Genomic DNA, 23,724 nt, shown 5'->3' with positions numbered 1-23,724 from the left:
TACAGGTGCACAACTGCCGATTGTAATTAAACCAACGTGAGTGGTGCCATAGCAACACAACACTGGACCAGATCTGAGTCACCAAGAAATGACCTGTGGGAGATGTTACCTTACTCAGTCAATGGGGGACTATTGCTCAGTCTACAGTATGATTTTGGGGATCTTGCTAAGAAATAAATTTACGTGTGCTCTTTCAGCAATGGAGTTCATTTTATGTAATATAGCTAGGAAATGTGCTTTTCTCTGGGGGGATTCATTAATGAGAGATCTTCAATTTGAATATTTCAGAGAGAATAATAAGCATGAATTTAAGTTTTACGGAAAGTTATGGCGTATTTTTCTCCAGCAAACACGCTACATCTACGCAACTAATCAAAAGCAACTGAAAAACACAAGAGTTACACTTTTGTACTAATATGTTGCTATAGCTAGATTTGCCATTCGCTTACCTGCAAATCAAAACACCAGAAGTTCTACAAATAAAAAAGAAATTACTGCATGGCTTTAATTTATTATCCATAGATGCCTTGTTTATTAACTTATACAGCTTTCAAGCACTCCATGTGTACAAGGCAGTGCTGTTTGCCAGTGCACAGATTAGTTTGAACCCCAACAGTGGGCAGATCTCCATCCTATAACCTTGAGGAGCAACTGAACGAAAGGTTTGCAGCGATCTTTTCGTGTTCCCGTCTCTCTCTCCCACGTCCATCCCGTTTCAGCACTCATAAACAGGCTGTGCGTATCGGACAGCTCCGGTGCTCCGGAGTGAATAACGCCGGATCTCGGTTTTTTCTCTCCAGCTTCGCCTAGTCTGATAGCCAGAAAGGCGTGTTTGTCTAGATACACAGACTGCCTGCGACGCGACAGAGAACAACATCTCAATTCACAGGTAAGCGCATCATCCATCCATGCATCTATTTGTCCTCTTTATGCTTCACGAGTTCCTCATTATAATCCCCTGTCTCGGTTACCCCTCCGTCTGAATGTGTATCTGTATGAACCCATCAGTCAGCAATCCGACAGATGTGTCAACATTCGTGCAATGAATGATAATACATATGTTTCAGTTACTCATAACGGAAAATGACCCAGCACTTTCCACCCGTCAATTAAATTTTGCATAAATAAATTCCGCAGCGCTTTACGATTGCGGATGATCATCATCAAAGCATCGATCAGTAATAAACTTTGGTTACTGATCATTCCTGAGCAGTTTTGTCTAGTTTCATGATGAGTAGGCTGTTTGAAATTAATTGAATGCTACAAGTGTTGCGCGGGATTAGATTTAGTGGCACGTTTTGACAGGATGTGCAGTTACAGCACTACCACAGCCGTCCATTTGCCTGGGGTTAGGGACATGGTGATGGGGTTACACAAACGGAATGGTCTGAGTCATAACTTACTGCTGTCTCGCATTTTTTACTTCCATTTTTTATGGGGGGAGGGGTGGCACATATGTAAAGATGATTTGCTTCTACCACAAAATTCACAAGAACAATGATTGCTAATCTATACAGATACACTAATCTGTAAACCTTTGTGAACAGGAAAAGGATGGATGGATTATTGTTTGATTGAATTGAAATTGCATGGTCAACATGAATGTCCATATTGCTTTTCGGGACTTATTTTATAGCTCCTCCTTCTCATTATTTTCCTCTGTGATTTTATGATCCGTATGTCATGGTGATGCTGCTTGCTGATTCTGCAGACTGCTTTTGAAGACCTGAGGTGTACATGTCTTTCTGCCCTTCTGGCTTTGATAGCTGGTCAGTGTTGAATGTACTGTATGGCTTTTCTTTTCAATAATAAGCCCAAGTGCCAACTGACTAAATGCAAAGTGCAGCTGAATCGTGTGCCAAGCACTTCCAAGAAGCAATTGCTAAATTTCAGCATCTGACTAAGCTTTACTTTGGCTGCATCAAAGCGACAAATCTTGACACATTATTCCTGAATATGTGCCAGTGCTCATGTGCCAGTTCACCAGAGTGAAAAAACTCTCCTAAAGACACATTTGCTGTAAGTTGCCGAAAATATTACTAATATTACTAAAATTGTTGTGAGTAATACACCGATTTTACCGGCACAAACACCTGGCAGCTATGCCTGATAACTGCCCTTTGGTTCAGGTGTCAGGTGCCAAAAGACAGCAAACTTTCCAACTCAAACGACTCCCGTCTTCCTGGGAGAAACAGTGAAACATGATAGACGCGGAGGCAGTGGTGGAGCCAGTGGCAGTGGTGGAGCCAGTGGCAGTGGTGGAGCCAGTGGCAGTGGTGAGGGTGGGAGCAGAAGTCATTTAGGGGGGGGGGGGTACATAAATTTAAATATTAATATAAGGCATCTAGAAAAAAAAGGGACTATTTAAGGTACCTAAATGCTATAACTCTATTTTGTCTATAATTCAGGCAGTGGTGGAATTATCAAATACACATTTAAAATGCGAATTTCTTGCAGTTAAGATAAAAAGCTTACATTAAGATCCCCAAACTTCTGCATTACTCCCTATGGCACATGTTTAGCTTAGCAGTACTACCAGTCTATCAGTATATCAAAGTCTGATTTAACCACAAAAATACAAATATGATGGGGGTTGGCCTGGGTTCAGTCCAGGGGGGCCGTGGCCACACCTTGCCGCCCCCCAGATCGGTGTATGCGCGTTGGCTGTGATTCTTAACTACATGTGTTCTCAGGGTAGCTGCGCATGGTTTTCCGCCATTTTTCGAGCGTCGCTGACTGCAGCCTGGCTCTGATTGGCTGTTACAGATCCACAGTGCAAGCTTGCCACATGGGGAGCGAATTGCCTTGCTGTTCTCTCCTCTCCACCACGCCTGCTGCTGTGAACCAGTCGTTTGGTGTGCGCTCCTACCTGCACCTCTTCTACGAGGACTGTGCCTTCTCGAGGGCCCAAGACGATGACGATGACGATGGTGATGAGGTGTCAGCGGAAGAAGCCCTGACTCAAGGTCTATGGATCTGGCTCCTTTGGAGGGTAGGGGCAGCATAGCCAGTATGACCAGTATGGCCAGTATGGCCAGTATATACCATTACTCCACTGTAATACTGTTTATCAGTCCCTGACCTCAGACAGTACAGCATCAATAAGGCAATTATCAGTTTATACATACACTCAGTGACAAATAAGTTAAGCACCCAGACGGAGTGATGGAAATTAAACGAATCTGCACATAATGAAACATCATATGATTGTATTATATGATATTATAATATATATATATAATATAATATATTATATTAACTTGCAATTATAATACCAGATCAAACAGACAACAGAGTGGACAGTATGGACACACTGCTGGTCCCATGTCAGTAGGGTGTGGCACCTCCCCGCCCCCCCCAGGCCTGAATACATGCGGCGATGCGGTGTGGAAGGGAGTCATACAGCCGTTGTATCCTCTTCTGCGGCAACTCGACCCACGGCTGTTGTAACTGGCCCTCGAGATCCTGCAGACTGGCACTGGGTCTGAGTTGATGTCTGAGCTGATCCCACACATGTTCGATTGGGGAAAGATCGGAGGACCTGGCTGGTCACGGGAGGACCTCAACATGACACAGGCAGTCCATGGACTCACATGCCGTATGTGGACAGGTGTTGTCTTGTTGAAAGACTGTGCCAGGGTTCTGTCTCAGGAGGGGTAAGACATGCAGACGCAGGATGTCACTGACGTAGCGCTGTGCCATCAGAGCCCTGAATCACTACCAGAGATGACCTGAAGTCATACCCTATGGCTCCCCACACCATGATGTCATACCCTATGGCTCCCCACACCATGATGTCATCCCCTATGGCTCCCCACACCATGATGTCATACCCTATGGCTCCCCACACCATGATGTCATACCCTATGGCTCCCCACACCATGATGTCATACCCTATGGCTCCCCACACCATGATGTCATCCCCTATGGCTCCCCACACCATGATGTCATACCCTATGGCTCCCCACACCATGATATCATACCCTATGGCTCCCCACACCATGATGTCATACCCTATGGCTCCCCACATCATGATGTCATACCCTATGACCCCCCACACCATGATGTCATACCCTATGGCCCCCCACACCATGATGTCATACCCTATGGCTCCCCACACCATGATGTCATACCCTATGGCCCCCCACACCATGATGTCATACCCTATGGCTCCCCACACCATGATGTCATACCCTATGGCTCCCCACACCATGATGTCATACCCTATGGCCCCCCACACCATGATGTCATACCCTATGGCTCCCCACACCATAATGTCATACCCTATGGCTCCCCACGCCATGATGCCAGGAGTAACGCCGGTGTATCTCTATACTACATTGGCAGGATTGGTCCTCCCCCTCAGTACCGGCATACGTCTATGACGGTCATCTGTGGTAATGCAGAACCGAGACCCATCACTGAAAATGGTACGACACCACTCATCATCAGTCCATGCCTCCCGGTTACGGCGCCACTACAAAGGCAGCCGTCTCTGCGCCGGTGTTAATGGCACCCTACAAATGGGAGGGTGAACCTGTAGTCCGGCTGATGCCAGTTGTCCAGACACAGTGCAGGATGACATAGGGCGTTATAGAGGGTCCAATACCTGTATCAGGATGGCAGAGGCAGATGTCATGGGGTTCTGTAATGCTTGGCACACAATACAACGATCCTCCCCTGGTGTGGTCTGACTTGGGCGACCGGAACCTTGACGCCGTGTGTCGGTTCCCTCACGTGCCCATTGGCTCCAACATCGAGTGACTGTGACATCTGCATGCCCCACATGCCAGGCAAATGCATGATACGACCCTCCGGCCTCATGTAAATCCACAATGTGACCCCATCAAACTCCGTTATGTGCTAGTAATGCTGTGTAATTTGTCTACGACGCATCCTCTGTGTCTGGTGACTAGACGTGTCAGTTCCTTGCAAATCAAAACATTTACATACCAATCGCTGGTCTGCACATGTAACAAATTACATTCAAATTGGACTATTACTTCTGGGTGCGTTTTTTGTCATTGAATGTACTTATGCATGTTTTTTAGTACTAACACCTTGTACCTGGGCATTCATTTTTAGTTATTTAGCAGACACTTTTATCTAAAGTGACATATAATTGAGTAGGGCTGATAGCGAAATGATAGCGAAAATGATTGCGATATAATTTTCCTCGATACAAATATAAAAATTGCTCAGTAAAAATGCTTTATGATTTAAGACCCAACATGTCATTGGCGACAAGTTTTGCATGATGTCACTTTTGTTTTGCATGATGTCACTGCTTCTCTGGACTGGCAATGGACCACAATACAAATACAACCATAGAAACACCCATATTGGTTCAAAACAAGACACAGCATGAAGCAGTATTGAATTATTATTGAAAATAATTATCCATATCAACTCATATGAAAATAATATATCATGATAAAATGTTTTGCCATAACACTGAGCCCTACAGTTGAGAAAGCCGGGTCTGCCAATCTCAGGGACAATTGGGGTAAAAGTTCTTGTTCAAAGGCCCATCAGTCACTCTACCGACCTCAGGAATCGAACTGGCAGACTTCCAATCACAAGCACAGCATCCCAACCCATTAAGCCATGCACAAATCAAAGAGTGACCTAGCTACACCTGTGTCCAGTCGTCTCTTTGCCGGCCCATATGTGTGTGATATGCTGTCTGCCTACATAAATGGGAATGTAGGAATATTTCTGTCTTCCAGAGTGACACTCTGCCCCCTGTTCCAGGCCAGCCTGGCGGTGGGGGTCCTGCTGGCATTGACGGGCTCCATGGCGCTGGGTGTCGGCCTGCTCCTGCCCCCACGCATCGAGGGTTTCGGGGACGGTGAGCTGCTGCTGGTGGACGAGCGCGCCGTTGGACACAACGGGGTCCTGCTGGCCTGCCAGCTGGTGGGGGGGGTTCTGCTGGGGCTCGGTGCTGGGGTGCTCCTGGGCTGCGTCCTGACGCGGCGTGCCAGCCAGCCCAGGGACGACGCCAGGGGGCTCTGGGACGGGAAGCCTCATGGAGCCTGGCCCCCTCCTAATGTATCCCCCATCCACTCCATGCTGCCCTCCAGCCTGTCCCAGACGTTTGGCACGCAGCCCAAAGCAGGCCTCTGAGCAGCCCGGGCAGAAGGGCTCAGCCTCCATCTCCATACAGTATGTCACCTGCATATGCCCCTTCTGTCCATTCTTTAGTCCAAATGTCAAGGAGCATCTTATCTACAGCGTTATTAATAAGTTGATCTGAAAGGAAATGGCTTTTCATTCAGGGATTCTTAAAGTGAAATATGTACAGTTGTGTCCTAGTGAAAATGCACCTTTTTTGCACATGCATTGTTTTTTAATAAAAATACAAGTCTGAATACTGTGCAGTTGCATCTGAATCTGTAAAAATCCGTAGCTGAAGAAAACTGTAAGGAACCATCGGCAACAGAAAGCAGTGCAAGGGAGCACAAGGAGCGCAGGGCAACAAGGCAGCAAAGGGCAGCACAGAGCAGCAGAGGCAGCACAGGGGACCACAGGTATCACAGAGCAGCACAGGGCAGTGCAGGACAGCACAGGCAGGACAGGGAAACAAGGCAGCAAAGGGCAGCACAGGGAGAGCAGGGCATCAGAGACAGTGAAAGGCAGCAAGAGCAGCATGGGGCACAAGGCTGAAGTACAGCCTGAATGAGATGCTAGTCCATCACAGGGCATGTCTGTACAAAATGGGCAATTCAGAGACATCAAAAAGCCTTCGGATTGTGTGAGGACACCAGCATACCCAGAGGGGTCCTACATGACACGGGCAGAGCATGCAAACTGCCCACATGGAACAGAGGTCAAAGTCAAGCCCCCAACCCTGGAGGTGTGAGGCAAGAGAGCTGCCCGCTGAGCCACCGTGCCACTTGTTAGGGGAACGAGAAAAACCACTGTGCAGCCCTTCTGATGCAGAGTTTATTTTTAGACAAGGTCATTTTTAAAGACGTATGCTGAAAAGCAGAGACCTGCTATCTCACCGGGAAGCCTGGTGGAAATGGCAGCTTGACATTGCGTCACACAAATGAGCATGATTTCCAATACAAGCTGTAGCAGATTTTTTTAAATTAGTTTTTCAAAGTCCATGACCATTTAGAGCAGTTTACATCATTACAGGGTCGGCAAAATAATGGAAACAGTGAACAATGTATTAATATCAAGGGTCAGATGAGAAGCAGGGCCATCCATTGCCTTCGTAACAGCTTCAGTCCTTGGAATGCTGCGACAGAATTCCTGAATAGTGTGCAGCGGGTTCTTTACGCTTCAGACTAAATGTAAAGGCATCAACACTACAGAATGACATATATGGAATTATGCACTGACCAAAAAAAATTATTATTTGTTTGGGGGGGGGGGGGGGGCTCTGTGTGCCTCTGCTTTTGGGGCTCAGATGGTTATCGGTTCAAACGCTGTAGTTGGCAGAGTGATGGCACCACGGGGCCCCTAAGTAAGGCCCTTAACCCCAATTGCTCCAGGGACTGGTCATAATGTTTTAGCACACTGGTATCTGTGTTTATGCTTGTGCCAAGACAGGCCACACCAAGGGAGGATTGTTGTATTGTGCGCCAAGCATTACAGAAGCCCATGACATCTGCGTCTGCCATCCGGACACAGGTATTGGACTCTCTACAACATATATATATATATATTGTACAGCTGTTTCCAGCACTTCAGCACTCAGATTAGATACCAAACTGCATTTTTTTCTGAGTTCTTCTTGGCATATGAAAATTAAATTGAATCTAATCTAATTTAATCTAACTAGCCTGTTAAATATTCATCTCTCCCTGTCACTGGCAAGCACTGCCCCTCTATGCCAGAACAGTTTGTCATATGCTTGATTAGCAGATGTTGTCATGCTTTTTTGCAACTGTTCCTCTTTACACATTAAATAATTTGTCAGTTTTTTGGCCTCTCTTGAAATTCTGTTAGATGTCTCATGTTTCTTTGAAAACTCACATGCCAAAGTGCTGACACATATTACTAATTAGCGCTGAACAAAATATGACTCACACTTGCTGCTCCATTTGTAATTGATTTTTAGTTTGAGCCACAATGTTAATGTCTCTTTTCTTGTGGTATTTCTAGTCTTTGTGTATGTGTGTGTGTGTGTGTGTGTGTGTGTGTGTGTGTGTTTGCGTGTGTTTGCGGGGTGAGGGGGGGATGTATATATTACATTGTCGTGAACTAAACAAATGTCCCCGCAATGTGATGAAGACTTATTTTTTTGACGTTATGGGGACCATTTTTCAGGTCCCCACAAAGATCTGTGAATGCAATAAAAAAACTAAAAATGCCAAAAGTCTTTAGTTTGGTTAGCTATGGTTAGGGTTAGGGATGGGTAGGGGTTGAGGTCGTCATGTTGGGATTGGAGTTTTATGTATAGAAATGAATGGAGAGTCCCCACAAAGATATAATTACAAACCTGTGTGTGTGTCTGTGTGTGTGTGTGTGTGTTGGCATATTACATTTATTAATTTAACCGAAGCTTTTATCCAAAATTTTGTACAATGGAGACAGGAGGGTCAACCAATCCTGGAGCATCTGCGGTAAATGGCGGTCACCGACGGTGACATCACTCTACCAGCTGTGGAATTTTAACTGGTTAACCTACCCCCCCCCCCCCCCCCCCCCCCCCCGCCCCAAGCCTAAACACGCAAGTGAAGGAAATATTAGTACAATTACTGCATCACTGGCTCATGTCTTAAGAAAACATCATTATGAGTTTCATTTAGGTGTGCTTTCTGTGTTCCTTGTAGTTTTGAGTCACAGACTGCAGTTGTATTTTATGGCCAAAAGGAGGCAGCAGAGAGTCATTTTCAGGAAAAGAGGCAGGTAATCTTTCAGATTTGGACATTTTTCCATTGAATTGCAGCATAAGCCTTTGCAGTAGCAGTTCTGTGGGGGGGTTGGTATGTTTTTTACCAGTATCAGTGATGTCTGACTTATAGAATGTCCCTGGAAGGGGTTCTCAAGGTCCCACGGGAAACAATTTATAGATAAACTCTGAGAGGAACACCTCCCTACCTCATTTAGGGAAGGAAGCTTCAAGCCAGGTGACAAACGAATGAGCTTTTTTTGAAATGACATTTCAACAATGAAAAGGCTGCCTTAAGTATATTCAGTAAATCTTATTTTTAAACATTTATATTACAGTTATTACCCAGGTGACCTCCATCCATCCATCCATTTTCCAAACCGCTTATCCTATTGGGTCGCGGGGGGTCCGGAGCCTATCCCGGAATCAATGGGCACGAGGCAGGGAACAACCCAGGATGGGGGGCCAGCCCATCGCAGGGCACACTCACACACCATTCACTCACACATGCACACCTACGGGCAATTCAGCAACTCCAATTAGCCTCAGCATGTTTTTGGACCGTGGGGGGAAACCGGAGTACCCGGAGGAAACCCCACGATGACATGGGGAGAACATGCAAACTCCACACACGTGAACCAGGCGGAGACTCGAACCCGGGTCCCAGAGGTGTGAGGCAACAGTGCTAACCACTGCACCACCATGCCACCCCCCACCCAGGTGACCTGTACTGGATAATTCTCATAATTCTTTTTATTCATCCCTCGAGAGGAAGACAGCAGATTACTGTCGTAGACAGCAGCACAATATAGCCAGATATGCAAAACTCCAAATACATTTTACGTAAAAGAACATATGCTTGTATCTGAAAAATCCAAGGCATATCCAAGGCTAATGTATTTGTTTATTAGAGTAATCACATGCCAGTTACGTCATTACAACAATTCATTTCATGTCCCGCCAGAAAACCAAATGTCCCTTGTCTGTGCTCAGTAGTGCATTTTAAATAAATAAATGGCAAATATTATGTTTGCCTTGCTAAGGACATAGAGCAGGGCAGATACCCACTGAACATGCTGAACGAAAACATGAGATCCTAGGTGAGGTACAGAACAGTCTGTCACTAAGCCTTGATCAAAAAGAGCTTTGCTGGTGCTTTCTACCGTAGAACACCCTTGGTGTCTAAACTGCCAGTATTTACAAATAAAAGCATACATCCTGCAGTCAATTGGAAGGGACTGTGCAGTCCAATTCCACTGATAAGATAATGCAGTATTTGTGAGAGTTGTATTTCGTACAAACATTTGGGTATGTGCCGGAGAGTTTCCATTGGTGCAAATATATGAGATACCTTTGGTCCGACAAGCATCTCTCTGGCCGTGGGATAGGGGGCGCTGTTGAGCGGGTAGGAGGAAAGCACAGGGGAGGTGGGAGGTATGTACAAATGTGGGGGCACACCTGCTGGCTGAGATGGCATATACCGCTTGCAGGCTGACATGAGAGGGAAGGGAGTTATCGTCTGGCTGGGGGTAGAACTACACCTGCACCCCACCCTTGAGAATTGGCCCCAGAAGCTGGCATCCGTCCAGAGTGTCCTGTGACTGAAATAGTCCTGGTGGAGGGTGAGCTTTTCCTGTCTCCTGAAGGATGCACTGTGTCCTGGTCAGTTAAAACTGGGCAAAAACACAGAAGGTTCATATCCTGCTGTTGACCGACTGAATGCTGAGAAACTGAGATTAATCCTAGCCGCTTTCTGGGTCAGGCGCGCTACCTCTTCTCATAATGAATTTGGGTCAAAAATGAAGCCAGATTCAAGGCCAAAGCTGCAATCTGAATGCTTTGTTCTAAAAGAGACACACAACTGAACAAACATAGGTCTGTTAACCATTTAAGACATGTAGCGATCACAAGGAGATGCTACAAAAGAGCCTTTTAAGCATTATTCACTGATTCTGCAGAGCCTGCATCCGGGAGTCTGCATGTATTGCAAAAAGGCATAAGAAATGCTCTTTATTCCTAATGAGCGATGTGCAGGACCAACAATAGTGACTCATGGGGCTTCTGCTGCCCTCTCACTGCCTGCTGCCCACAGAGAGGAAGTCACATGAAGGAAGTAACAGTGTCTGTCCTCGGCACAAAAAGGGCGTCGATGAGGTGGCCTGGCGCCGGCAGCCTGACCATCGCTCACGCCAACTCTCTGTCCCAGCACCGAAGTGAACAGCAGGCCTTGCAGAAACAGAGACTGTGGAGGGCCTCCAGCCAAGACCGGGGTCCTAACTGAACACAGTTGAACACTGACTGAATACAGGTGGGGATCTGACTGACCACGACCTTGGCCCTGACTGACCTCAGATGGGACCCTGACTGAACACTGGCAGGGATCTGGCTGACCACAGGTAGGGCTCTGATGGAAAACAGCTGAGGCCCTGACTTAACACCGGCAGGGATCTGACTGAACACTGGCGGGGATCTGGTTGAACACTGGCAGGGATCTGACTGAACACTGGTGGAGATTTGGCTGAACACTAGCAGGGATCTGACTGAACACTGGCGGGGATCTGACTGAACACTGGCGGGGATCTGGCTGACCACAGATGGGGCTCTGATTGAGGCCCTGACTGACTACAGCTGGGGTCCTGACTGAACACAAGCGCTGATCTGATTTACCACAGCCAAGGTCCTGGCTGAACACAGTTGGGGTCCTGACTGACACTGACTTACAGAACTATGGACACAGAAATACAACAATGGTTCCTAGTCACATTGCTGTTGGGCTCCTGAGCTGTGCAAGGTCATTAATCCTACAAAACAGTCCAGGGTGCTGGATAAATAGCTGACCCTGCATGCTGACTCCAGGCTTCACTCTACCCTGCATATGTGTGTGTCTAAGGCCTAGTTCAGCTTCCTGGAAAGGAGCGTTAGTGCAGGACCCTCTGCATTCCAGGATGTTCATAATTCTTGAGCCAATGCAACAGGCAACTGTACTGTAACAACAGGTCTGGGGTAACGCAGATAAGCAAATCTGCTCATTTGTTAAGTATCACATGCATGTTATATAAAAAAAAAAACAATCATTTCACTAATTTTACTAAAACTAACTGCATTATATATTTATAGTAAGCAAGGACAGAGATAGGGACTGTACATGGCATTACCATTCGAAGCATTTTATTTTAGCTTGCAGCCATCTGGGAGTCTTTATAATCGTGTTTTAAGGAAACGCACAAATGCCGGTGTTTCCAGACTTCCTCAGCCAGCCTTTCTTCGAATCCGTTCGCCGTATTTGTTTTCAGCCTGATCACAGAGGGCAGAAAAGGTGTTTACATACAATCTGGCCAAATCCTGCGGGGCCAGTAAACGATCGAGGCGCTCTTGCATCACCGGGCAGACGGTTGGCCTTGATCCAGTTCTCGAATGGTACGCACCATCACGAATGCCCCCCCCCCCCCCCCAATGTGGCTTCTACAGTTTGCCCCTGTGATGAAAATTACGTCATCACAACAGCGTGTGCAGCGGCGCCTGCAAGTATTAATTGGCCTGCAAGAAGATCACGACGGAGTCTATGACACTAAGCAATTCTTAAGTACCTGTACTTGTGCAAATTTAACACTTAATTTTTCATATTCAGCAGATGCTTTTGTGCAAAGTGACGTAGAGGTGAGGCAAATAGCACATTACAAACATATAGCGACGAGAGCTCCATTTCAGCCTGTCTGGGCCAAAGAGGGGGTCAGATCAACGCAGACCACCAGCATAGCATCCGCCTGCCCCCCCAGACTGCAGCTCAGCTAAGTATGCCAGCCTGAGAGGTAACTGTCCTGTGGACTCAGCAGCAATATGCACAGCTGGCTTTATGGGAAAGTGGATGAGAATTCTGGCCAAGTTACACTGAATGCCAATTTATCCCAGCTTAGACACACTACATAAAACTGAAGGGGACTGGGCGGCCTTAAAATGACTAATATTTCACTTTAATATTCAAATAAATATTGCCTCAAACTGAGGTCCCTTTTCATGTGATCTTCTTGTGGTATGGGATGTCTCATGCATATATGGGTAGCTATGGACGTCTCAGTGAATGCTTGTTCATGCCTATGATCTGTCATTCTTTTTTTACTCAGCTATATTTTAAATGAGGTCCCTACCTCAATGGATATACACAAATATGGTTTTTATATATCTGCAGAAGAATTCATGTACAGCATGTGAAATGTGCAAATGTGCAATTGTTTGCAAGACTGGAAGTACACTTTACTGTTTAGTCCACTAGGGGCAGCAGCGTGCATGCTTTTTATTTATTTGCTTTTTTCTCAAGAGAGCAAACTTCTGCTCTTACACAAGTAGGTGAAAGTTTTTTTTCCCAGTGAGTGTGTTTTCAGTGATGTCCTGACCTTTCGGTAGTTTTTTTACCACTTCTATAATGTCACAGTTAACCAGCCCTTGTCTATTATGTATGTTTCATTTTTTTGTGGAAGCACTTTAGTAAATAATCAGTTACTGTTATAGCCCACTAAGTAGTATATTAATGTAAACCACAGAAAAATGGGAGAATGAGAACGAGCTTTTCTTCTGACATAACCGCATGGCGAACAACCATGAATTTAAAAAAATGGATTTCTGCTTGTGTGTGAAAGCTGTATAACATAGACCTATCATTTGAGAAATTAAACAGGAAAACACCAATGAATATCACTGGCGGGGAGTGTTAACTTTAATAGCTACTCGTATGTGATCTTTTTCCCTTCAGAGGACAGCGACAGACTGAGGCTATAAACAGACATACAGTTGTCCTGAGTGTGTTTTCTTTACGAGAATTTCAGAGACTTACATCAGCCGACTGTATTTGAGTGTAATAGCATGTTTCTCCAGAGCGTGCTTAGCTAACCCTGAGCTATACCTCTCCAGCCCAAGTGTCGCTATGTATAGACCACTCAGCTTCAGAGTGTCTCTAATGATCTCTATTTTTGAGGGGGAAAGCAACTGCGAAAAGGCCTCACCACAACAGACAGCAAACATACGCGCCGAGAGCCGCGGCAATTTGTCAGATGAAGCACTGCCGTGCTGGCAAGCTGGGGGGGGGAACTTCTGGGCCATGCGGCAGCAGAAACGCACCTACGCGGGCTTTGCGGGGCGGGCAGGTCAGGTCGGAAAATGAGCTGAGTCAGCACACTTCTGAAGATGCAGACATTCACCTCAGCCACAGCGGGGCAGGGGGTGATGTGTTCTGAAGGAAGTAACATTGAGGTGTGGGTGGACCTGCTCTGAGCTTAAAAACAGCCAGAATTGGTTCTTCAAACGGGAAACTGTGGTCTTTCCGTTTATTTGTATGCGTAGAATGGGTCTCAAATAAAGACAGACAGCCACATGGTTGTGTTTAGCTCTGCCCCTGTAATTAATGTGGGAAGCGGTGTATGATATTTTGGACTGCGTGGGGGGCTCTTGCGGCGCTGTGCGGCCCCGATCCTTTCCATCGCCGCACAGACGGAGGTCGAGGACATGATTTCGCTGAACGCAGCAAACGGGGGGTATCTGTCCCCTCATCCGAAGCTGACGCAGGGAGAGGATGATGGCGACCTACCTCTCTGCTTCCCCCCGAGACCATGCACCCAAAGATAGCAGCAGAAAAGGCCAACATAAGCACACAGATGCCCTTATTTCTCACAGGACATATTCTCTGAGAAGCTTTAACTGTTACCTGGAACATTACTTGCTGTACTTCCCTGCCGCACACGGTCCTGACAAGCTCAGAAAGCTCTGAAAGCCACAAAAGTAATGATCTGACCCACAAAGGTGCTCAGATCCACATGACTCAAAATCCCCTGATGTGCTCATGCAAACGACTGGAATACTGAAGAGTTTCTCTCCTGTTTCCTGTTTGTCTTACCTGCCGGACAGCTGGTCACAGGAAGCCCTGCCAGCAAGAGCCAAGTGGCAGTCATGTGACCGGCTCTGCGTGGGAAAGAGGTGACTCACTTGTTTTTTTTTTTTTTGAAAAGCGGACCCCGGAATGCCTGTTTAGTAATCCTGAAACCGAAAGACCCACAGCACACACAGCCACACACACACACACACACACACACACACACACACACACATGCAGCAGTCTGTGTTCCTTGGAGGTGTGAAAGAACGGCCTCTTGTCAGAATACTGCTGAGTAGGACATGTTGAGCGAGGCATTGTGGAAAACATCCAAATACCCCTGGAAAAAGGTACGCCTGCATTTTCAGGAAAAAGCTGTTCAGAAACTGAACTTAATCAGGCCGATTTGTGTCACTCAGGAGGAACCTCTTGTCCGTATATATTAAAAGATGTTATATATTTTCAATGAATAGGCAGAATGGATGGATGGATGCAGGGTCAGCCAATCAGCTAGTCTGAATGGGAAGGGAGATGGTGAATAACAACTAGGAAAATCACATTTTTCGTAGAACCCCAAAAAAAGGTGGATGGATGGATGGATGGATGGATGGATAGATAGATGGATGGATTAAATTAATTTCATAAAACCAAATTCACGGTAACCCCTCCCACTTTTAACATGGTATCTATGACCCTGTTAACAATAATAACAAGAGTTCCAATACGTTTCTTAGATTCTTATCTAGGCATTTAATATGCAAATTTCATGTAAATAGGAGTGTTGTGCAGCAATCTGGGTAGTATTATTGGGAATTGCCAAGTACATGAGATTGCGAAGCGAGGACATGGGGGTGGGAACAATAAAGAGGGGCTTTACATATAAACAGGAAGGAAAATGTCAAAGATTTTGCAAAGAAATTCAGCAACATATGATCCTGACTCTTCAGAATAGCAAAGCTGTGAATCTTAAGCAATTCTTAAGCAACATTTATCCCCATGTGAGAGTCTAAAACATTTTCAGTGAATTTCCTACAAGAGATGCTTTTATTTACACATTCAAGGTACTTAGCTTCCTGAAGGAAATTTAATAATGGATGCCTAATTAAGAGTACAGTGAACACAAAACACAAATCATACCCTGCAGAGCTCTCTGTGAAGTCTCCATTAGATACACCAAAGGTTTGTCCGCTTTACAAAGCTGTTTGACTTCCGTATTAAAGCTATTTTGAAAGTCATCACACTTTTCACTATCAGCTTTAACAAGAAGAAATGCATTTAAAAACTTTAATCTAGCCTTCCGATGACCAATAGCAGTTCATCACAAGAATGCAAAAACACCTCATTTGCACCAGCTGTATTAAAGAAAAAAATTTGTAAGTGTAAAGTAGGCCTTTGTTGTTTTTTAACCTATTAAAATTGGTTAGGGTTAGGGTTAGGGTTAAGGTTTAATCTTCCATGCATTTCTTGATGTGGTAAATTCCTTCAAGGACTCATTCATCTTCTTTTCCAACTTAAGTTCAGCTCTGGAAAAAATTAAGAGACCACAGCAACATTTTTAGTTTCACTAATTTCTCAATTTATGGGTATGTGCCTCGGTAAAATGCACATTTTTTTGCAAACCCCAGGCTGAAGCTTCCCTGCTTCCCATTAATATAGGGCTTCTTCCTTACTTTATGGAACTTCACTCCTGCTTCTAGGAGCCTGATATGAACTGTGCTAGCAGCGGACTTCACACCTGCACTCAGTGTTTCCCATTCCCTTTAAAGGTCACTTGATGACATCCTCAGATTCATGGAAAACTATAAGATAAGTTATCAGTCATCTCTGCCATTAGATAGTCAATTCTACCCTTGATCTGACTGGTCTCTGGTCATTCCCAGTGTCTCCTGCTTCACCTTGTTCTTGTGTACTGCTGTCTTAGAAACTTTAAGCCTGGAAGCAACCTGCTGCTCAGCGTAGCCTTCTGCCAGCACAACCAGGATTAAACCAGGATTTAACAGTGCAGATTCTTAAAAAATGTGGAGTTGTCTCTTAATTTTTTCTAAAGCTGTATGTATCACTTGACAGCTGGAAGCAACCATCGTTTTCAGGGGTGTATAAAACAGGGAGGTAGGGCAGGTTTATACACCCTCGACATTTAATCTGGCTTAATTTTAACTCCCTATAAATAGACTTTTGCCTTCATATTATTAAGTTGTACCCCCACCCCAATGTCAAACTCTCTTCTGTGCCATTGGTCATTAAGACAATAGAAACTAAGGTAGGAACTAGACAGACCTTATGATTATGTTATCTACGTTCCATACCAGGCAGTTCCTATTCCTGAAGCAGGTGACAAAAAACATTAAAATTCCAGTTAATCTTGCCTTTCAGCGGCAATTTAGATAACAATACTCATTCAGTCACTGTTTCATAATGGTGAAACAGCAGGGAGCGGTGTACCTTTAACAATGTAACTGCAAGATTGTTTTATTTTTAGATGTCACCCATTAGTGAAAACAGATTTTGGACTGGCTCTTGTGTTAATGTCCTTCTTACAGCAGATAGTCACATTTCACCTTGTTCTCATGAAGCCCTGTTCCCTGGGACTCTCTGTCTCACACACCCAAAGGCCACATAGGAAGGGCAGAGAGTGAGAGCAGAGACAGGCGTCCAGAAAGACAGCTGCCCTAAAAGCATTCTAACAAAACCAGCCAGTGCTCTGACTTAATCAAAGTGCAACTGCAGAGATCGCAGTGGCCTTCAAACAGACTATAAGCAAATTATAAAGTGTAAAGAATCACCTTTCTCTCTTTCACATGTAGGCCAGAGTGATTTCTTTCAGCATTTTTTCTGTTTTGTTCGATGACAGGATAATTGATCGGGGGAAAATCACAAGCCAGAGAAACTCTTCTGACTCCCCTTCGAAAGTATCTGAATGAAATATTTCTTCCCTTAACCAGGGGATTTTACACACCGAGCTTCGTTTTTAAAATCTTTTTTTCCCTGTCTTGGGTATATTAGCCTTTGCAGAGATGTTTTCACCAAGGTTACAGTATGGTGTAAGTTCCCGAGGACTCCTTAGATGACCGCAGAGTTACCCAGAATTAAACTCATATCGCCTTGGGCATTCAGAATAACAGAGCTGACAGTTTTAAAATAGAGCTGCCTGGCCTTTTCCAGAGATACCAGGTAGCAACGTGCTTAAAGAAGTTCGTACATGAGGAATATGTTGTTTTATTGCCTTTTATAGAGATTTGATGGTATTTCAGGTTAGAAAACTGCCAGTGCCTGTGGATTATTATTTGAAAAAAAGAAACCTTTATAATATAGCTCAGTTTCAAATTACTGGTTCTCGGTATAGTATAGTATTGTATAGCACAGTACAGTGCAGTGTAGTGTAGTGTAGTGAAGTATATATTGTGCAAGGGTGTTCAGTATTTCCTGAATTAGACTTTCACCACATAGTATAATAAAGAGTTAATTAAGCAGGTTTCTCCAGTTATCTGTTGAAGGATAATAAACTGGGAAGTGAGTTCAGCTTTAGTCACCGGACACAAAGACACAGCAGTGCCATATTTGACATAAGCGTGGCATTCAGAACTGTCTGTCTCTGTTTGAAGGTCTGACTGTATCCATGACTACAGTCCTCCATTTTTTTTTACAGTGAGTCATCCTGTACCACTGTTACACAGCCAGGGGGAATTGAGAGTTTCCTGATGCAACGTGGAAATACATAACGTCAGATTCACCTTACAAGTGAATTTTGTAACATTGATTAGTTTTCGGTAACACGCATGGCTACACCAGAACTTCCCCTGAAATACTCCTCAGATCACGTAAAATCTATCGCTCTGTTGTAATCATCCTGATTCTTAGTATTTTATAGATGATCGACTATCAGTCTTTTAATACCCTTAAGACTAGTTGTTCATTGTTTGCCCTTCGACATACCAGAATACTCAGGTATTCAAATTTTGAAAAGTAATTGGGTTTTTTTTTCCATTTTCATTTCTTTGCATTCTGAGAGTGTTAGTGAAAATTGCAGTAATCACGTTAGGAAATAAAGACAAACCGGTGATCGATCCAGTCCATCGGTGCCTTTTCGCTACACACACCTTTAAAATTTTAATCGCCTCATCCCACACGTAAACTAGGAAACTGAGCAACTGTGCCTCACAGCATCCAAAAGGAGTGTTTCGAAAATATTGGAGACTCTTCTGGTCTCTTTTTTTTTTGCGAGCCACGCTCGCGTTACGTCTGCGCAAACCCCGCATGCAGGCAGCTGCGTCCCTTTCAGTCGGGAAATACCTCTGTCTTCGGAAACTCAGCTTCTTTAGCTTTCGAAAAAAAGCCTTTTCCTGTTATTACTTTCTTTTCCCACAAAGCCCTGCATGACAAGTTGGGGCTAAACAAGAAATAGAAAAAGAAACCAAGAAGCCACTTCTCCTTGTTAAAATTACACACCGAGTAAATTAGAATTTTCTTATCCAAAGGAAATCACCCAGTTCTTTTTGAAAATGTATTTCAAAAATGATTCAGTGATCTATTTTGCGAAATTAAGGCTAAATATTTTAAGTACATGAAGTAACTAAATATTTAGTGGTGCTTTTTTCAGAAGTTAAAGCTGCAGATCGTTTAAGGACATCTATTTGTAGGTGAAGTACTTCTGTTGTTTGTTGACAGCCAGTTGTGAGGTCTCCACAGATATTCCCCCCAGATTGGGCTTCCAGATTGAAAATTTACTCAACTAGATAGAAAAGAGTACTTGAATTCTGGGAAAAAAATGTAATTATGATATTTTAAGGTGTCCCTATCCACCAGGGTACACAAGGTAATGTGCCAAGGCACTGGAAAAAGTCATTAGTGAAAGCAGTTCATATGCGGCCTAACCTGGACGATGTTTCTTGGCACTGTGGCCATCTTGAAATATAATGTTGGCACCTTCTTACCTCTGATTTTAGCACAACTTATTTTAACTCTGCTACTATCCTTGGAAGAAAAGTGTAAATATATGGAAAAACTAATTTAAAAAGTCTAAAACAGTCAGAAAAAGCAACCTTTCACATAACTAGATGTTAATAGTCAGTGTCCTCAATAAAGAATTCAGGACTGAGACAAAACCTGACATACTGAGATTAAGAATGACAGAAAATAAACTGTGAGTTTCTCATAGATGGGATAAGCCTTTGATCCTGAAAAGCTTCAGAAGTACTTAGAGTAATGGGTCACTGGATATTCCTATATAATCGGATACCATGTGATCTTCGTTTAATGGGACTTCTGATTTTCGTGACGTTAAATCTGGCAAAGCTTGGGATTTGTGCTTGCCAAGCTCTTACAATTGTTCCTAAATTCAAACGTTGTTCCCTTTTCATGTAAACCTTAGATCAGGAAGCTTAGTGCTACACCCTCAAGTAAAGAACAGCTCATCGGCAAAAAAATTCCCAGGTTTCTTCTAAAATCGGACATTCTGAGTATCGCTGACGTTAGAATTTTCCCTGAGATTCTCCCGAAACACGTGCAAATGCTAATTTTCCACTATAACACAGTTTTGTGAAAAAAACTGAACACAAAGTGCCATTGCGGTACAGATATCACACAGTGCTTGGAGGGTAAGGGGCTCCGCAGGTTAAGCTTTGCATCTGTGATCGGCAGATCACAGGTTCAAACTCTATGCCTGGCAGAGTGATTTCACAGCTGGGCTCTTGAGCAAGGCCCTTAAGCCGAAAATGTCTCTTATGTGAAAGGTAGTGCAGACAAACTGAACCCTTTATGCTTCAAAGATAAGTGTCGTCTTCAGTTATATTTCTGCATGTAATTAAATGCATGTTAAATGCAAGCAAATATCATACAAAGAAAAGAGGCACGTTTCCGAAACACTGAACACTACAAGTTATTCAGATTCACGTCCTGTAAAGCACATGCCTTTGGCCTGTGAGAGGAAAGCAGAGATCCTTGAGGAAACCAGCGGAGCTTCCAGGAAGGGGCAGTGATGGCGTACGCACAGGAAGCGCAGAGGATCACACCGCTAACTCAGCAGCAGCCTCACCATGCTTATTCCATTTAGTTAATTTACTTATTGTTTATTCACTGATCTACCTGAAATGCAAGACGAATGGCATTTCCTCAATCGTAATTTAAAATAAATTGATCTTAAATTCATTCTGCAAGCACTTGCACGATGGACGGAGGACGATTTGAAATTCTAAATAGCATGAGCTACTGATTTCTTCGTGGTCCATAACGAATTTCCTTATTCTTACGCTAGTGTGGCCCAGCTTTCGACTCTCGCCGAAAACTCCTAAAACTACCAGTATATCATGAATATTTTCACCTTAAGTCACATGCAGTTAAAACTGAAGAAAACACACACAGGACATTCATTATTTCTGAATTTCACAACAAAAAAGGATACTGTAGGAAAGAGAACAACAGTAGAACTCTTTTGGAGTTTTGGTTATGAGTGCCTAACTTTAGCTGCTTTAAAATTAATTAATTTTTATTCATTATTTGCCGCAGAGTAATCCACTATAGAACTGAGGTCATATTTGCTAGTAGCCAGTTGAACATCAGATCATGTTCCCGAAAGAGGAGTAGATGCTCAAGTGAAAGGCATTTCCTCTGCTTTTAAGGAGGGCTGCCAAATTCATACCTAACAGGCTGCTTGCTACCATACATAGGCTCTGTCTAAACACACAATTGCAATCATGCTCCATTTTTAGTCCTGCGATGTGTTTCAGGTTAAGGTATTTTTGGACTGGGATGAGTTTACCAAAGTTTGCTTGTTATACACAATCTTTAAACACTCCCTGGAAATAGGTCTCTGAGACTGTCTACCTGCCTCACAGACTTCCAGGTAGCTTCAGTATGTTTTTCTCCGTAGACTCCATTCGGTAAACAGCTGTCGCAAACCTGCCGCAACTAGAGTGACCAAAACTATCTGCTATCAGGTGATTGCTAAGTGTCAGGCATCTGAATTGCATAACAATTGCCACTCATTACGGCATGATAAAGTCCAGTCAGACCATATTGCAGAGAGCGGAGGCAACATTGCCAGGAGTTGCACGTTAACGATGCCTCATCTGGGCTTATTGTCGACAGGGACAACATTTTTCAAGCTGGAACGCAAGTGAAGAACTCGATAAATCACCCTGTGAAGCCTCAGCTGGTGAAGTGGGACTCCATTTTCTGCTTTGGCCGCGAGCTCCAACAGGACTTAGTGCCTTAGCGTAGCAGCCCTGCGCATCTGCTTGGCGAGGCACTCAAAGGCCCAGGCAGGCTGTTACGCAACCCCCCCCCCCCCATGCCACGCAGCCTGATCCTGGAGTTATTTGCGAGGTATTACCTCACCCGACGTCCCAACACGTATCGCATTCCTAGAAGCGGCTGACTTACAGCCACGCAGCCTTGCACCTGAAACAGGGCCGATTGCGCAACAGGTGCCGGCATTGCACAACACGCTGCCCTGTCGCACTGTGTCGACACAGCAGGACGCCGAGAAAAGGAATGTCCAGCGGGCCGATTTAACTGAGTGGCTCGCCTAGGCACACATCACGGCCGCAGAAAACGCAGATTCACGCCGCCTGGAAATGCCTAGAACATTCTAGGGCACACCAGTGGCGTGTTTTTTTTTTGCAGCTGCACTTTATTGTGTTTGGGCATCAGATTTTGCAGATTTGGCTAAATCTGCAAATATATTTCGCAATCTATTTACATTAGTGTGATTAGCTTGGTTTGTTTGTACCGTAATATAAGTGGAAATGAGGCATACTTCTGTCCAAAAAAATGGACCAGAATTAAGTACACTGAAAATGTCTAAATCGAAGTGTTTCTTGTTATTCTGGTTTTACATTAATCTTTCGATGAGAGGTAGCTAAATATTGTATTCCTTGTATGCTTTAATTGAAAGATTTTGGTTTCCGAGTGTCTGTTTTCATGAGCTATCTACAATTCGACAAGCTGAAACAGAAAGCGAGTGCAAACGCAGGGACAAAGCAGGCTTCGCCTGTCATTTCTGGAAAGGGTGAGTTTGAATGTGCTTGCTACATTTCTGACAGCTAGACAAAAAAAGCAGAAGCACCAATTTCATTCACAGGGGCATTTTCTAACCCACCAAAATGAGGGGCACAGTTTCAGGAGTCATTTTCATTTTGCAAATTATCTTGACATTAGAGTGACAGAGCCCCGTTAGACCCTCATTTTCTTTTAATCTGTTGTAACAATGGGTGACGTATAGCTCAAAGTTTTAGAGCTCATGTCCAGAGGGTCGTGGGTTTAAATCCCACGGTTGGCAGAGTAATCATAACCATTTGGCCCTCGAGCAAAATCTTTAACGCCAATTGCTCCAGAGACCCAGTCGGATCCTTGCTATAAAAGCATAAATACATAAATGTGACACATTTTGAATTTATGTCAGTCGTAGTCTTTTTCATTAAGTTCTGTGCCAAAGACACCTCCAGCCAGAACTCTAGCTGCGAGACGTGCATCTCTGTCATTCCTGCAGCCGTGTGGCAGACAAGCACTTTTATGATTATGCATCGGCTGTGTCTTTTACCCTTTCTTTTGATCCTCCATTTACACCCTGTACTACTTATAGCTGGATGGATGGATGGATGGATTTCCTCAGTTTCCATCATTCTGGTTGGTCTGTGGAGCCGGGGCGAACGCCTACAGGTGCAGCGGTTTGATTGCGGTTTAGACCTAGCATGTAGTCACGAGGGGTTGCAATGAGGCTGCAGCTAGAATCCATTATATTTAACCTTTAGCAGAGAGCGGGGTCAGCCAGTCCCTGGAGCAATTAGGGTCAAGGGCCTAGCTCAAGGGCCCAATGGTGACATCACACTGTGGGGCCGGGGGTTGAACCCACAACCTTCTGATCACAAGCACAGTGTCCTTACCCGACTAGCATGCTATTCTTATGGGAGCCAGATCAGTTGGTGGAATGGAGTTCTACTAGATTCCCCCACAAGAGACTGGCTTGTTATGGTGGTTTTAAGACAGGAAGCAGTAATCAGTACCAGCAGGCAAGAGCTGAAGG

The 23,724-nt window shown here is 44.5% G+C and overlaps 1 protein-coding gene across 2 annotated transcripts; it reads left to right on the top strand.

The window, feature by feature from the left end:
• The first annotated feature begins 598 nt into the window (after positions 1–598).
• LOC125748203 (neurensin-1-like) lies at positions 599–6,331 on the top strand. Of its 2 annotated transcripts, XM_049024130.1 has the most exons (4): positions 599–662; positions 801–889; positions 2,767–2,992; positions 5,755–6,331. In XM_049024130.1, the coding sequence occupies exons 3-4, from the start codon at positions 2,789–2,791 to the stop codon at positions 6,124–6,126; spliced, it is 576 nt and encodes a 191-aa protein (XP_048880087.1). In that variant the 5' UTR covers positions 599–662; positions 801–889; positions 2,767–2,788; the 3' UTR covers positions 6,127–6,331. The 2 variants fall into 2 exon arrangements, with proteins under 2 accessions (XP_048880087.1, XP_048880086.1); XM_049024129.1 differs by having other exon boundaries at positions 624–889.
• The last annotated feature ends 17,393 nt before the right edge of the window (positions 6,332–23,724 follow it).

The sequence above is a fragment of the Brienomyrus brachyistius genome, chromosome 8 (genome assembly GCF_023856365.1).
Source record: "Brienomyrus brachyistius isolate T26 chromosome 8, BBRACH_0.4, whole genome shotgun sequence".
Classification (NCBI taxonomy): domain Eukaryota; kingdom Metazoa; phylum Chordata; class Actinopteri; order Osteoglossiformes; family Mormyridae; genus Brienomyrus; species Brienomyrus brachyistius.
The sequence above is the reverse complement of the archived record's forward strand: the minus strand, read 5'-3'. Positions and strand labels throughout refer to the sequence as shown.